The sequence below is a fragment of the Hypomesus nipponensis genome, chromosome 12 (genome assembly GCF_054491055.1).
Source record: "Hypomesus nipponensis isolate SF chromosome 12, ASM5449105v1, whole genome shotgun sequence".
NCBI classification, from domain to species: domain Eukaryota; kingdom Metazoa; phylum Chordata; class Actinopteri; order Osmeriformes; family Osmeridae; genus Hypomesus; species Hypomesus nipponensis.
The window spans coordinates 11,029,503-11,046,462 of NC_140372.1; the positions used below are offsets into that span (position 1 = coordinate 11,029,503).

The window sequence follows — 16,960 nt, forward strand, 5'->3', positions numbered from 1 at the left end:
AGATGCACCCACAGTGACTGCTACACAAGTATGTGTAATGGCTAGGTCGATGTGAGGATGGAACACCCGCAGCCAAGACAGGGCTGCTCACCACCCGAGCTTTGGACCAAACCTACTGCATGCATCATGAAGAACGTGTCCACTCGCTGCTGGTTAGTTGTGCTTACTGCTCGCTTGTTGGCACACAGAATGTATTTGTGCGCTGCTCTCAGCATAGACGGTTTGTCATCCCTCCTAAATAATAGAGTTAAAAACCACCTGTACCTTTCCAATCCACATCTAAGGCATCAATTAAACATAACTACCCAAGACTGCTGTGTGTGAGAAAACCACAGGACTAAAAAAGGACACATATCATTAAGCCTCTGCTTGAGTGCGCTGTTACTGTATAATTGAGTCGGGCTCGGGCTCCCTGTATTGAATTAGCATGCAGCCTAGCATCAGGTCTGGCTTTGCCCTTCCCGGAGACCCAGACTGTTGTTATCATCATCAAAGCAGGTGCGCAATGATGATGCGTTAAAGAGTATGGCAGCCGCTGATTGGCCCGCCTGACCTGGAGGGGGTCAGCTCCACAGGGGGTCGTTCCTTTGCAGACTTCTGGAGGCTGGAGAGAGGAAGAGATTGCAGAGGAGGCGAGAGCGACTCATCTGTGATTATGGCCGTCTGCTCCCACAGTTCTCCTTGCTTTCTTTTGACGCGAGCGACCCTCTCGTCTTCTTGCTAATTGCGGTGGAACGGAAGCCTCTGGGGTCCCAAACCCCCCCCCCTCCCCCCTCTCCCCCCTATTGTCAGATGACCTTGAGACAGTTAAATTAACGGCAATTAGCACATGAACACTGACGCTCGTTTACTGGAGCAGGATGTGAGTTGGAGCATGGTTCGGCGTGACGCCCGCGCGCTTTCCAGCCTCTGCGGCCTTTCTCGCGTGGGCCGTTTTCTCCACCCCTCGTCGACGTCATTAAAACCCTCCTCATCCTCCTCGCTCTTTCAAATTCCGAAACTTACAAGGTGTGGGAATGCATGCGGCATCATTTTTGGTCTCAATGGTTCCCTTGCTACTTAGCGTGGTTGCTGATGTCTTCGTTTGAAGTCAAGGCGCCTGGCACAGTCTCCCATTAGCACCGATGTTTCAATGAGCCTCATTGATGTGGGATTCAACTGCGCTGGAGCAGGGAGAATAAATATCAGCTTGCAGTGAAACTCAATTATGATCATGCGAAGAGAGCTCCGGTTTCTCCTTCTGATCTTTCGCCGCTGAATGGGGTGGGTTCCTGCTTTCGCGTCGTCAACTGTAATGGCGTCGCCGCTCGCGTCCCCAGAAAGCACAGACGCGTAGAGGGGATGGCGACGTGCAGCACCGCATCCACGTGACTCGCGCCGCTTTTTTTTCCGATACGCGTTTACAGTCTGCGCGACGGCGGCATGATTGACGGAACCAAAGCAGGGGAGAGGGAGAAGGGGGTCGAGCGGAGAGGGATGGAGGTGGAGGGGGGGATGAAAGAACGACGGGAGAAAAGTGAAGGATGGGGGGGTTGGGTGGGGGGTGGGGGGGGTGGGGGGGCTACAACTGAGAAACGTCGGGAGAGGTTGGAGCCGAGGCCGATAAACATGTTTGTGTTATGGAGCCGTCATCTCGTCAGTGTCGGGGCCATCACGCCCCTGCCGGGGCTGTTCTGCCCTGGGAGGGGGACAGGCTGACAGCTCGGGGCGATGGGCTGGCAGTGACACAGGGCTGACTGGGCTCTTTTGACGTCCGCCAAACGGTTTGGGGTGTTTTGCCGCGGTGTTCGATGTGGCCATATTGTGTGGCTTTGTCGTGTGGTGGTTCGTGGAGAGGGTGGAGGCCGGGGTACCCTGGACACCTCAGGAAAGGGTCCTACTCTCGCCTCGGTCTGGTCAAACTCTTTGTTTGTGTTTTTCTCTCTTCCAGTATTTATCACAGTCCCTGTTGGCGTTTGTTTGACTGCAGGTGGACGGCAGACGTAATTTATTTGTTAGCAGAACCACATACGCTCTTTTTTTCCCCCTTCAAAACAGACTTACCAAATGGGGAACAATGGAGCTGAATTCCAAACGAACGACGTGGCTTTTGTCTTGCGCTCCCCTGTTGTGTCTGGTTGGCAGGCGGGTTTGAGAAACCAGTCTATTGTTGTGTCATACCACAGTGTTGCTGCTACTCTGTGAAACGAGTAAAAGATTGATTCTGGCTCTGTCCCCACCTCTGATTCTGAATCTAACGTTGAATCGGACTCCTCCTATGACTTTAATGCGACTGTGACTGCGTCTGGCTTTAACTGTGACTGCCACTGCCTCTAATTGTTCCGATGACTTCAGATGGGACTCTGAATCTGACTGTTCTTAAGAAAGGGGGGTAGGTATAAGTGATTGGTAGACCCTATATACAACTTTGGATTAATAACAGAGAAATAATGGTAGAAACCTTGGGAAGAGACATTCATTGAGGGATTCCCAAAACATGGTTGGTGACACAGAGAGATGCAGAACTTAGGCTGAACAGTCATCTACACCTCTAACATGACCCAATCTCCAACTGTGCCTCTAACATGACCCAACCTCCGACTGTGCCTCTAACATGACCCAACCTCTGACTGTGCCTCTAACATGACCCAACCTCTGACTGTGCCTCTAACATGACCCAACCTCTGACTGTGCCTCTAACATGACCCAACATCTGACTGCCTCTAACATGACCCAACCTCTGACTGTGCCTCTAACATGACCCAACCTCCGACTGTGCCTCTAACATGACCCAACATCTGACTGTGCCTCTAACATGACCCAACATCTGCCTGCCTCTAACATGACCCAACATCTGCCTGCCTCTAACATGACCCAACATCTGCCTGCCTCTAACATGACCCAACATCTGACTGCCTCTAACATGACCCAACCTCTGACTGTGCCTCTAACATGACCCAACATCTGCCTGCCTCTAACATGACCCAACATCTGCCTGCCTATAACATGACCCAACATCTGCCTGCCTCTAACATGACCCAACATCTGCCTGCCTATAACATGACCCAACATCTGACTGCCTCTAACATGACCCAACCTCTGACTGTGCCACCTGTGCTGTGTTCTCCTCACAGTCCCGCCCGTGCTGTCGGTGACGCAGCTGTCCTTCAACGCCACGGCCGACTACCAAGAATCCGTGACCTTCACCTGCGATACCTCCGGCTCCCCTGACCCTGAAGTCACCTGGCACAGGTACGGTACTGCGTGCAATACTCTGAGCCATCTGTCTTTCCATACATGACAGAAGCGGGTGAAAGAGTCTGCACATTGGTAGTCTTCACATTGCGCCAAGACCCCAAAATGTTGTTTGCGTCTTTCATTACTTTCCTGTTTTTAATCGAATGGAAGTAAATGTGTTGAAGTCACTCCATATAATGAACAACATCTTTAGAAGCACTGAGTACTCCTAATCTGTCAGAGAAGCAGACTTGTCGAGGCATGTCTAGTCTAAGCTTTTTTTTTCTTCTGGATTTTACTCTGCCAGTGGATTCAAGATTTAAAATCAGCATATCTTCTTCAACTCTTCAGATTTCAATGTGCGACACATCGTTTACAAGCTCACAATTTGCACTTTCATAATCTGTAAAAAAACGGAAATATAACCATGCACTACTTAAGGACCAAAATACCATCTTTTCACATCTCTGTGCTTCATTCATCTCTGCTCTCTGCATGCTGTCTTGTTCGAACATCTCACCCAAAAAACTCAAAGGCAAAATTACTGTCAGTCAAAGACTTGTGTTTATGTTTATGTTTGTTGACTATTTATGTAATCTGTATTGGCATGCCTGTTACTGCATTTGTAATGACGTGGGTACATTATAAATACAGTATGTGTGTAAGACAAACATTGAGGAGGCGTTCCAGTATGTTCTGCGGAGGAAGGTGGAAACACCGTCCACAAGCCTTGTGTCATGTCACAGCTGTTACATAGAACATCTGTTGTGGTACACTGTGCAACATCTCCCGTCTAGTCAACAGCTTTCCTTTTGTTGTGTGTGAAAGAGTTAATTATATCATTGAATTATGTATTAAATGTACCATTAGCACCTGGCTCAAAGACTATCAACATCAAGGAATGAAAAACAAAGATGTGGAGCTTGCCTATAAAATAACCCTAACCCTATTCAAATGAATCTTTGCCACTTTGTGACAACCGTATCCATTGATAAAAGTGCAATTACTTTTCCCACCAGTATATTCTGCTTGCTTAGATGTAACTACTCCATGGTATATGGGAAATGTCACAAAGCTTATGTAAATAGCACACTGAGAGATAAGTATAATGAACACATAAGAGTTTGAAAGCCATTTAGATTTTTTTGTTAGTACTTTTGTTACTTTTGACAAATTGTAATAGGTTCTTTTGTGGCTCATGAACCTGAACTATAATTACCATTGTAATAACAGGGACAAATCTAGACGTAAAGTGCATGTTTATTAGCTGAATGTGGCATGTTTCTTTAGCTTGCTTCTGATGGATTGACTGCCTTGCAAAATCGACTGCTGTGCAGTCAAACTCAATGAATTAGTAGCTAAAGCAAACATGTGTTCTTTGTTTCATCTTTTACTCTGCCTTTGGCCACCAGAGCTATATTCCAATCATACGTGACAGATTCCACCTTTAGTCCCACAATGACCCGTGTTTAGTTTGCTTGGTGTGATCACAAGCAAGATGACCCAACTCAAATTATTGCCATCCACACTAGTTGGCTGGCAGTGGAGACTCCAGCCTTAGGTTGTGACACCCAGGTTGAAAATAACTCTGTTAAACACCTTTATTTTCTCATTTCCCTCCCTTGTATTTACCAACGCTCGCGTCCTCTCTCAGTCGCCCTCCTACATTTCCTGTTGTGAGTCTTCCTGCCTGGGCGTCCCCCCGCCCCTGGATGGGTGAGGTAGGCAGGGTAATATCCTGTGCCTGCCTCTCCTGTTCCTCGGATGAGGCCCTGCTCTTCATTTCCTTCTCCAACCCCACACTGTTTATTACTCTGCTTTGGTGTTCCCATTGTAGACTTTCAATTATCCTCCCTATCACTTTCCCCTCAGAGACAGCCCCACAACCTCCACGGCTATTACACTGTGTTTGTGCGTGCGAGTGTGTGTGTCGAGATGAGAGTGTGCGGAGGGTGGGGGGGGGGGAGGGCGTGTGCGTTCGCACGGCAGTGTGTTCTCGAACAGGGATATGTTGTTGACACTCTCTTAACAGGTCTCCTCCCATACGTGGCGGTATTGAAATGCGTCCTCAATGAGGACTCTCTTTTTGGTCACCGGTGTCACTCTGCCTGGACTTCCTGTCTCCACAGGAAGGGGCTGCAGCTGGAGCCGTCGGAGCAGTACGTGTTCAGCGTCCTGGACGGCGGCCGGAGCACTCTGACCATCCGCAACATCCGGCAGGCCGACGGAGGGGTCTACACCTGCAAGGCCAGCAACAAGGCCGGGGCCCAGGAGAAGGAAATCTTCCTCAAGGTGTTTGGTAAGTTACCCTGAGCTATGTCACCCCCTTTATCGCTCCTGCGGCATAAAATGGCTGCCACAACCCCCAGTGTCGTGTCATCTGCGGAATGCGTGTTTCTGAAAATTACTCAAGTATTTTTTCCACCCATTAAGTGTGACTTTCAGTGCCTATTTGCTTTATACATATTGACATGTTTCTTAAAAAGTAAAGCTAGTTTGTTAAGTTGTTAGCCGACGGACTAAATCTGTTTTGAACAGTGGCCTGTCACGGACGAGTATAGAGATGAACACTTAAAATATGTAACTCGGCATGAAGGCAGCTCTGAAATGACTTCTGGCTTCTGATGGTCTATTTATAAACATTGGAAAAGAAGATTTATTTTCGAAAGGAAACACATCCGCTGGTATTCTAATCCAATAACGTAACACGACCAATCTGATATATTTCCAGCACTAAAAGAGATAGCTCATTTATTGTGCGATTCGTGATACACCGCTCATAAAGGTTTCCATTTATATTTTCATAAAGCTGTCTGCATATTTCATTCCTGATTATTGCAGTGGAGCTATTTCCTAAGTAGGGAAATGTATGGAGATTTATGCTCTAGTCATCAAGATATTTTCAAAGCACGCGGCAGCGCTTGTTTTTCAAAATGTTTTTCACATTTAAATGAAGAAGTGAACGGAGGAGTTTTGTTTTGCAAAGCGCAGCCGAGGAAACAGTTGTACGTTAGTTTTATTAGCCTAGACAGCTGAGACACTGACACATGCAATAGGAAAGGGGTGGAAGAAGACGGGTGGGTTGATGTGTGTGTGTGTGTGTGTGTGTGTGTGTGTGTGTGTGTGTGTGTGTGTGTGCGGTCCAATAGTTTTTTCAGCGTACTTACGTACATGCCTGCATGTCTGTGTGTGTGTGTGTGTGTGTGTGTGCGTGCGTGTGTAGGTGTTTATGCATGTCTGTATTCGTGTGCATGTATTTATTCATGTAAACATATTTTGATTTGCGTTGCAGTACCCCTGAGATGTTTATGTGTGCTGTTTAGTTATGCAGATGGCGGTCTAGTAAACCTTGTGTTGTAATAAGTCCCCTGGATATCCACATCGCAGCCTGAGACGGAAACGAATGTCAAGAATGTAAAGAGACAATCCCTTATGAACGGTAGGAAGTACAAGTCTGAACAGAAGCCTGGTATTGGTGCTTATCTACTGCCAAACTAAAGCACTGTGATAAACAGTTATGATAGGTTGGTCTAACAGTCACAGTTCCCACAAGCCTGAAATGGAGCTTAACTTGAAATACCTGGTTCAGTGCTTCCGTTTCTGCTTGGATCCAATAGTGTGTCCTTAGCTATCATGAACCATGGTAATTGGAGAGGTAAGAGCAGGATGTGACTGTGCGCTAGCAAAATAATTGACTCCATCAATCATCCGTGAATCAAAGTAACGGTTGGCTCCTCGATCGCTCTGCTAAACATCGGTTTTTGACTGACAGGCCACTGGCGCAAATTATAACCCACGCAGCGAGAAATAGCAAAGGTCAAACAAAGCGCTGTGGCTCGGAGCGACGCACGCCGGGCGACGAATCATGACCTGTTGTTAGGGATCGGGAGTCAGGCCTTGATTATTATTGAGGCCCGTTGCGTAACACCTGCTTTGATGGTCCGTCTAAGGCTCAACTCAAGCAGCAGAGAGGCTGTTAGGTCCTCCTCCTAGCATTCAGCTGCCTAACGTATCTTGGCTGAAACGCATTATGCCAACAACTACTGCTTGTCTGTGGAGCCAGCGGAGGCCATCCCCAGCCACGCTTCATCTCTGTGGACGACCCGTATCCTATGGTCGTCGGAGGATCCACCTTGCCCATCGCTCAGTAAACCCCTGATCTCTCAGCATGGGACCAGACGCGGACACAGCTCAGGGGGCAGCGCTTTTACACTGCGAATCAAGATGTTGCCGGTTCCCAAAACCCCCTGGATAAAAGCATCTGCGACAGAAATCCATTCGCAACTGTGAGGCATGTATGATATACATACAGCTCATGTACATGTATGTATTTAACGTGTGCACATAACTACGCACACTTTGTTTGTTAGGTCTGGTACACGACCACGACAGAGAGAGTGACACAGGCCAGGCACTCACTGTATGTTCAGGGATCCCATTCGATCCTTTGGTGACGTGGTTGGGGCAATCTCAGGCAGGCCTGTCTCAGAGAGGGGCTTCTGTAGAAGAGCCCCTAACCCACCCCTACCTCCGGCTCCGTCGGCCCATGGTGCCCGGCAGGAGAGCAGGGGTGTGTTTGTTGTGTCAGCCCTCGTCCTGGATCTAAATCCAGCACCTTTGCAGCCTGCTAGGAAGGCGATGGATCCATGGAAAGGGAACACAATGTAACTGAGGGAAGGTGGGACTAGAGGGAAGGTTCTGGTGAGGACGGAGGGGGTGAGAGGGAGGACGCGGAGGTGGTGTTAGGGGCTGTTGGCATCGGCAGAAGGCGTCTTCACGTCTAACCGCAGCTCCTTTCATACAGGTCTCTGTGGTGTACTCCCGCTCTTCCAAACCGTTAGCAAGAGTGCGAGCGTTTGACGCCGTGAGTGTTCCTGAATAAATGATTCCGTGGATCTGCCTTGCTGTGGTTTTACCTTCAGGAGGGTTTCACTCAGTATCAGACACCCGGAACATTCTGTCCTCCTGTCGTACGTCCAGCTTGCTGTAGGCCCTGCCTCACTTCTTATCTATAGCCTGCCTCTGTCCCTTCTCCCACTCCTCCTGTCCCACACGCCTGTGTCATGATTGCTCTCTTTGTTCCTTCCTTCTCTCTCTCCCTCTCTCCCTCTCTCCCTCTCTCCCTCTCTCCCTCTCTCTCTCTCTCTCTCTCTCCCTCCCTCTCTCACTCTCTCTCTCTCTCTCCCTCCCTCTCTCCTCTCTCTCTCTCTCTCTCTCTCTCTCTCTCTCTCTCTCTCTCTCTCTCTCTCTCTCTCTCTCTCTCTCTCTCTCTCTCTCTCTCTCTCTCTCCAGTTCAGCCCCACATCACCCAGCTGAGGAACGTGACGGCCGTGGAGGCCAGCGCAGCCATGATTTCCTGCGTGGCCGAGGGCGAGCCCCTTCCGGAGATCTCGTGGAGGAGAGCCAGCGACGGCAAGACCTTCTCAGATGGAGACAAGGTGCCGCACAACTAAGAATGAGTGCCATTTACAGAAAACCAGGAGGACTGCGAACCTCTCCCCGTTCGCAGAGTGTCGTGATAGATGACACCGAGCGCATTCCTGTTATTTGACGGGCGCAACCTGTGATATTTTCCTCTCAGGTCACGTGCTGTATTATCTCTCCTTTTCGAAAAGATAGCCATGCAAATTAACAATAAATCGGCGCCAAAAGGACAATAGGAAGCAAGGATTCAGAAAACACAAATGACCCGTGTGTCATATCCTCATGTTTTTCCATCATTGTCTCCTGAACACAAACCTAATGTTCAGAGCGAGGCCACATTAACAAAGATTGCTGATGCGTCGCTTTCAAAAAGGTCATTGCAGAGATGAATGAATGTATGCATTGACTACAGCCTCTTCAGGTTGATAAATCACTCCACGAAATCAGACTCAACGCGTCCCTACCCTTGCCGTAAATGCAATTATGGAAATGCGAGCGCAAACCAACACACCTAAACATGCGAAAACAAACGAAATCCGAGGCTTCCAGCGGCTCGATGTGATGGATGGTGCAGATCATTGAAAGCGTCGAGAGTTAGCTCTCTCTCTCAATTGCGATGCACATCTGCATATCCAGTTTGCGCACTGCGTTGTTCCTTTCTCCAGGTGCGTTAAGCTTAACAGCACTTGCCTCGTACCGAGGTAATGTTGTGTGAATGTTATTTATTGTATTTTTTTTACCAGGCAGATAGAGTGTTTTAGCCCACACTGGAGAACACAACAGCTCAGTGTGCTGCCTGGAAGTACGTGATGAAGAGCGGGGCGACTATTCTGGTTTCGTCGCTTTATGTCCCCAAGCCACAGGCAAGGCGACGTGACCGAAGGGCTGCAGCTTTCATTCAAACATGCTAAATAAGGATTTCAAGCGAACAGGCATAACCAAGGACAAAAGGAACAGCCGAAGCTTTAGATAAGAATGGGGGGGGCGGACACACACATGTATTCAGCAGCGTGATACAAGACTCACCTTCCAGAGAAAGAGCTCCCTCCCTTTGTTTCCATCCCCTCCTCTCTCTCTCTCTCTCTCTCTCTCTCTCTCTCTCTCTCTCTCTCTCTCTCTCTCTCTCTCTCTCTCTCTCTCTCTCTCTCTCTCTCTCTCTCTTTACTTTTCTATTGATTTCTTCTCACTCTCATTTCCTCTCTATCACTCTTCCTGTCTCTCCTCTCCTCGCTCTCTGTGTCTCTCTTTCTGTAACGGTGTGAAAACCGTGAAACTCACTCCTCAGGTATGTAGCAGGCCACCCGCGTCAACGAAGAGCTAGCTTTTCTTTGGCGTAGCTGGTAGTGGTCACGCTTGGCAAGTCGGAGGTCGTGCGTCCGAGCCCAGCGAGTGGCGAACGACACCTCGTTGTGACGGAGCCTGGCTACGTCGGTGACATACCGTCACATCTCCCTCTCTTTCCTTGAGTCTGTCCGTCTCTGCTATGCTGTCCCCGTGTGCCGGTGGATGGGGACGGGCAGGGAGTCCCCCTCCCTTCTCTTCCCCTCTCTCTAAATCCATCCTGGGAATGACAACATCAAGACATCAAGGAGGAGAATACACTTAGTTAGAGGCAACCAACCACAACACCCCCCCCCCCCTAACAGAAAAAAAACGATCAACCATCTACCCACCCACACACATGTACTGTACATGATAAATAAGTCGATATTTACAGATTTATATGTCCTATGCTGATCTGTACCCACCCTCCCCATGTAGGTAGTTATGCTTCACTCAATAAATGGACTCCTCAATTCTAGTCTAATAGAATCAATTGTTAAAGGCCTAAAATCCAGTAACTTAAGTTAGCACGGGCGCACACACACACTCAAATGTTTAAACATCATTTTACACAAATTAAGAACAACTGTGTCAAGATTAAAGCACTTCATTCCAATTTCCGAGGTAAGACACGTTGTGTCCTGAGGAGGGTTGGCAGTGAGAGTTAATGTGACCAGAGTGAAGAGGGAAGATGGGTTGATGCAGGGACATTAGTAAGGGCCTGAGAGGGCATCGATTAGCAAGGCAGATCTATGGAAGGGGCGTGCGGACTGTCACATCCACACAGAGGGGCTGAGGGAGGGAGGGAGGGAGGGAGGGAGGGAGGGAGGGAGGGAGGGAGGGAGGGAGGGAGGGAGGGAGGGAGGGAGGGAGGGAGGGAGGGAGGGAGGGAGGGAGGGAGGGAGGGAGGGAGGGAGGGAGGGAGGGAGGGAGGGAGGGAGGGAGGGAGGGAGGGAGGGAGGGAGGGAGGGAGGGAGGGAGGGAGGGTTGCCTGCTAAAAAAGTCCTAGCTGTGACAAAAACTTTGAGTTGAGCTCGGCTGAAGACCCCTTAAAGAGCCAAGCGCAATTATGACTCACCTGCTAGAATGTTCCATAAACTCATTGACTGTCCTCAATGATGTTTTCATTCTTCATTATGCATGATAGTTGATTAGAGGGATGATTGCTAGTCCCAGTCTAATTGACCCTTGGCTTTCTATTGATACCATCTGTCTTCAGACTTATCTAATTAGGCTCAATCAATTGCTGGTCAATTACATTAATCCTCACCGTCAATTCAATGAACACATTATGTTGGTGGTTCTGGAGGTTGATTAAAAAGGTCAACACACACAGGGGAAGCTTCACGCTGAGGGAAAGTATGTAATCAGTTTTCTACCCTTTCTTTTGTGTGCGTGTGCGCGCGCATGTGTGTGTACGCAGAGCCAAGACGGGCGTGTGGAGGTGAGGGGCCGTCACGGGAAGTCCATGCTGACCATCAGCGGGGTCAAGCTGTCCGACCTGGGCCGCTTCGACTGCGAAGCCCTCAGCAGAATCGGAGGGCACCAGAAAAGCATGTTCCTAGACATAGAGTGTGAGTATGACTTACGACCAAGCAGCAACCCCCTCCTCCACACACGCGCACATTCGCACACAGTGCATATGTGCCCTGTCAAGTCACACCAGCAAAGAATACCGAGGGAGCTAAGAAATTCTGAAAACTGTTTTTCTTTCAACTTACACCTGATTAATGAAAACAGAGTTCCATGCCCCGTAGAAATACTAATTAGGGAGAGGATATCCTTCTTCCTCATTTATTCCCTCTCCCCTCCCACAGTTCCTGGTGGACAAACCAGTTCCTGAAGTACATGTAGTTAATGAGCTTCAAACTGCAAGCCCAACTCCGCAGTTCCTTTTGCTTAATGGCCAACCGTACTGGACCCGCCCTCATTATCTCTCTGGGTTTGTTTACCAATAGGAAAGGTCACGTCGCTACCTCAACCAATCAGGCCAAAGCAAAACAAGCGTGATCATCTGCAGCCATGCTGGCCAGATGACGCACGCTTTAGGAAGCCGCGATGACGTCATAACCTCGAGAGTGGCGCGTCCGCCGACCTCTGCGCCGACCTCACGCCACGTTCCACCTGGGCACGTCGCAGCCCGGGCCGCAGGGTGGTCTTGGTGGGGGCGTGGAGGTGGAGGTGGAGGTTCTGCACAGGAAGCGCCGCGTGTGAGAGCGTGGCTAAGCCCACCATCGCCCAGGCAGCTAATGAACTCATTTATGAAGTGAGAGTGTCAGGACGGCCAGAGATGTACGTTGGGCCGCATGGCAGAGCCGGGCATCAATCTCTTTAATGGAACCCTGCGAGCCGGCCATCAAACACCCATAATACCGCTGTGGCCATGAGGCCTGAGCAGTCCACGAAGCAATCGTTCAGTACCTGTGGCCGCAAATGAGCCTAGCCCTTTTTACTCCAGCTGGTGGTGCTGGTGGCGGCGGCGGTGGTGGGGGGTGGTAATGGAGATCTCTCTCAGCATGAGGTGTCTACAATTAAGTCAGAGCTTTGCCTTTTTACTTTTCCACCCCTTCTCTGGGAGGCTGCATCCCAGCATTAATGAAGCTCTTTCTCTCTCTTGGTCTCTCTGGGATCAAGGATATCAGGCCAAACAAGACATTTCCTTTTTACTTTGATCATCCGACTGGGCTCCACCTCAGATAGGAGTTTTTAATTTGGCTTCCCAATTTCTGTATCGCGAGCAATTTGTCTTCGGCATTATCTAATTAGCTCTGTTGGTTCGCTCCTCGGTGGGGTGTTTAGCATAAAAATACATTTCAAAAAGGTCAAATGAGTTACCATCTCATTGTCTGCAGATGCGCCCAAGTTCCTGACCAACCACACCATCTTTTACTCCTGGGAGGGCAACCCAGTCAACATCAGCTGTGACGTCATGTCGAACCCTCCGGCCACCATGCTGTGGAGGAGAGAGCGCTTCACCATCTCTTCAGAGGGCACTGGCAACATCCGGATCCACACTGCCGAGGGCAGGTCCTTACTGGAGGTGGGTACATGTGGACGTCCTGATTGGCTGTGTCCTGCGTGCCACCTGTGTTTCTCAGCGGCTGAGGTACGATGGGATGGTTCTGTTGAAAAGGCACATGGGTCAGCACTCCGTCACTGTATGTTTGTTGTGTTGCCAATTCCCTGTTATAACTGTCTGTGCGCCCATCTCCTCGGATGCTGCAGTTGCACTTTTCTTGTACTGTTGCTGTTTTTATCGCTTCTGCTACTTTATTGTGGTTGCTTTTTTTGGCCATTAATTTTTTTATTATAATTTGCTTTTTAAATCCTACTGTATGGCTATTTCCTTGCCTTCTCCAAAGACATTCATTGTCCGGAATGATTTGTGTCATACAATGCATAATATGTTAAAACCAATAAATCTCTTTAACTGGACTTTGAAAAGGTTCACGTACCAACTAGTTCTGCAGATGCTGCTATACACGCAGGCTCCCTGAAAGGGACTCACTGGACTTTAGTTTGGTGGTTGACTGGACTGACTGTTTTCCTGCAGGTCACACCTGTGTCAGACCGGGACTTTGGTCGCTACAACTGCACTGCAAGAAACAACATCGGAGCCAAATACCAGGAGTTCATTTTGGCTCAGGCAGGTAGGACACAATGCTATTCCACTCCTCTCCCAGTCCCAGAAGATGACCGATTCATCAGAAACCTCCCTAAACACATCATCGATGGAATAAGAAAAAGGGGTTAACCCCAAAATATCCAGCAGGCTATCATGATTTCGAGTAGGTAGGTCTGAATGCTTTTGATTGGGGAAAGCGCTGCAAGAAGCATTCCACCCACTCAGAACCCTGCGTTTTGCACTCACTCTCTTTTGTTGTGGATAACTGCCCCATTTCCCTTTTTCTTTCTCTCTGGTGATGAATTCAACCAGTGCTTGCGGACCCCCTGTTTAGCCTAACCTAATCTCAAATAGTGCTTGCTGATTTACCATAGAGCGTGCTATTTACTAAAGTACCCCCTAATTTACGGTAGCACTAGCTAACACGGTACACAGTAGCACAGTCCAATTCGCTTTAGTGCCGATTCAATTACTCCATCTCCCACAGTCCACGTACTGTAGAAGTGGAACACTTGTGGAAACGCTGACTTCAGAGGTAAAATACCCGTTTCTCCCTGCCAAAAACACCCAAAGACATTCATATTGCATGGGATGGGTACAGCTCAGTGGTAGAGCATGTGATTAAACATGTAAAGGTTGCAGGGTCGCATCCCCCATGTTTGTTGTTTTGGATGAAAGCGTGCTCGCTGAACATGTTATTCGTTGGATGTATGTAAAGTTTGCCCACTTTTTCAAGTTGAATTTTAGCAATTCAGCGTCTATCAATAAGTTGGTACCCCTCTCCATGACTAAACAGAGATTTGGGAGTCAGATCGTGTGATGTGAGAGAGGAAGTCTCCGCTTTTTAAAACCCATCGCTTCCCCTCCAGCTGGGCCTGATTTGTCTTCAAAGCTGATCATTAAAAGCCAGAGAAGCTGCTGGCTTGTGTCTGCCTGTGCCGCCAGTTTCCCAGCTCCGTGCTCAAACTGGATCCTCCATCAGTTCCCAGGGAAACTGAGCTCAGGAGCTTACTCACTCGACACAAGCGAGTGGTGTTTACATCTCTCTGATGACGCGGATGAAGCAGAATACCCCTCTGGAACTCTCTCTTATGACGCCATGTCTTACTCCGCTATACCTTTAGATCTTACACACCGGATATAAAGTTTCCCCAGCAATTCTCTAGTTCGGGTAAGGACTGGCAGTTAGGTCCTGCTGTTGTACACCGTGCCACACTGAGAGAACTAATATGTTCCTGTTGTTCTAAGAAAGGGCTCCGTAGGACAGAGAGGGCCTCATTTGATTTGCCCGTGCCCCACCGTGTGACTCTGTCACATGAAAGGAAGTGTTTGTGCGATAACGAGTTGACCGCTGATATACACAATGTCCGCCGTCCTTTCAACAGCGCGCCTGTGTGAGGTAATATATGTGCTAGCGTCTCAGAACCACAGGGAGGGTTCCCATGGAGATATTCAAAGATATTTTCAGGGGCCATTGATCAAAGAGAGCGATATTACAGACCAGTATATTTCCCGGATTTCAGTAGTTTTTTTGAATTTTTACCATGTATCGGATCTCCACCAATGCTGCTGTTGTTTTCCCAGACGTGCCGTCAAACCCGTACTCAGTGCGGCTCTCTGCCGTGTCCCAGCGGGTTGCCACGGTGACCTTCATGAAGCCAGACTCCCATGGGGGCGTCCCCATCGGTCACTACCTGGTCCACTACAAGGAGACCGGCTCCCAGGCCTGGAGGGACGTCAAGTCCCATGGTGTTCAGAGTGAGTGTCATGACGCCATCTTGTTTGTGTCATTATAATCCTCGCTCAATATCATTAGAATACCCATTGAAGGAAAACAAGACAATCTTATCCCTACCCAACAGCGTTTGGGTCCCTAGCTAAACTCTTGTTTACACTTAAAAATGCTCACCAGCTTTCCCAGTGGATTTCATCATGATAGGCCACTTTAAAAGGGAGGAAAAGAACAATCCCTCTTGTGTTTTCCCTGCCCTGTGGAGTTTGCTGGTGTATGAGGAAGGTTAAGTCAAGGTTCAATCCTTCCCTGTTAGGCTCTGCCCAGCATAGTCAGGTTAGGACACTTGATCTAGGTTTAAGTGTTTCTGTAAGCAACCTCAACCCCCCCCACACACACACACACACACACACACACAAACACATTGATTGGTCCGCGGCTCCTAATCTGCCTCTGATCCTGTAGTGCCCTCTCTCCTCAACGATCTTACACATCCTCCTCGCTGCTACATGGGTCGCAACCTTTGAGCATGGCCGAGGACAGGGACAGAGGGGGAGATCAAGACAGAGGGGCGAGGCAAAGTGAGAGGAGACAAGAGAGAAGGATTTTGCACAAAAAAAGGAGGGAAAGAGGGAGGCAGGGAGGGAGGGAGGGAAGGAAGCAGAGAGGGAGGCAGAGAGGCAGGGAGGCAGGCAGGGAGGGAGGGAGGGAGGGAGGGAGGGAGGGAGGGAGGGAGGGAGGGAGGGAGGGAGGGAGGGAGGGAGGGAGGGAGGGAGGGAGGGAGGGAGGGAGGGAGGGAGGGAGGGAGGGAGGGAGGGAGGGAGGGAGGGAGGGAGGGAGGGAGGGAGGGAGGGAGGGAGGGAGGGAGGGAGGGAGGGAGGGGACTGAGCAGGGAGCACAGTCTTCTGAGTTCCCTCCTTGGCTCCATGGTTCCAAATTGATTTGTGAGGGTCTCAGGGGAGAGTAAGCGTGATGTGAGGGACTTGGAAAGGGGGAACTCAGAAGGACAAACGGCCGACGATAAGGAGGTCTGACAAACCTGAAAGGCTTATCGCTAATATCCCTCTTTTTAGAGTCAATTACAAAACAGAGATGGAGCGGCACAAATGTTAAGCAGCAAGATTCACTGAGGTGGAGGGAACATTGGGGAGAGAGAGTGAAGGAAGGAATAAGGCAGGCATTAATACAACAACAAAAAACAAGTGATATCAAGCAAATGTATTCATTAAGTTAATCGACATTCACTTAGCTTAGGTTTTTGTTTATATACCTATAACTCATTAAACACATGCGACTTCTCTTGGTCTCAAGGTGACCATTCATGTTCTGAGATAGAGAATGCTCTTCACGATCAGTCTGAAAGTGACATTTAGTTAATTATAGAAGCTACTACAGACCTCAGTCGCAATGGAGAAAATTCACCACATTACCATTGAGTATAATGAGTTGTCTCCTTCCTTTTATTTAAATGGCCTTCACAGATATTGAAGGTCTGTTGAAACCGTGGCAAAACATTAGGCTAATAGCTACTCACTACCATTTAGCTAACATCCCCCCATTAAAGAACTGCAAGTCAACCAGTAGCCTACCAGTCTGTGTACAAAAGAAGCCCAGGCTAGCAAAACAACAACTGTTTCCTC

General features: G+C 49.0%; 1 protein-coding gene across 1 annotated transcript in view; it reads left to right on the forward strand.

The window, feature by feature from the left end:
• The window catches only part of ncam2a (neural cell adhesion molecule 2a), a 147,943-nt gene that overhangs the window by 116,674 nt on the left and 14,309 nt on the right, over positions 1-16,960 (forward strand). The window contains exons 6-12 of the mRNA XM_084667940.1: positions 3,114-3,231; positions 5,346-5,515; positions 8,509-8,654; positions 11,387-11,537; positions 12,816-13,003; positions 13,517-13,613; positions 15,173-15,346. Of these exons, the coding sequence (XP_084524066.1) occupies positions 3,114-3,231; positions 5,346-5,515; positions 8,509-8,654; positions 11,387-11,537; positions 12,816-13,003; positions 13,517-13,613; positions 15,173-15,346 (1,044 nt within the window). The remainder of the gene's footprint in view (positions 1-3,113; positions 3,232-5,345; positions 5,516-8,508; positions 8,655-11,386; positions 11,538-12,815; positions 13,004-13,516; positions 13,614-15,172; positions 15,347-16,960) is intronic.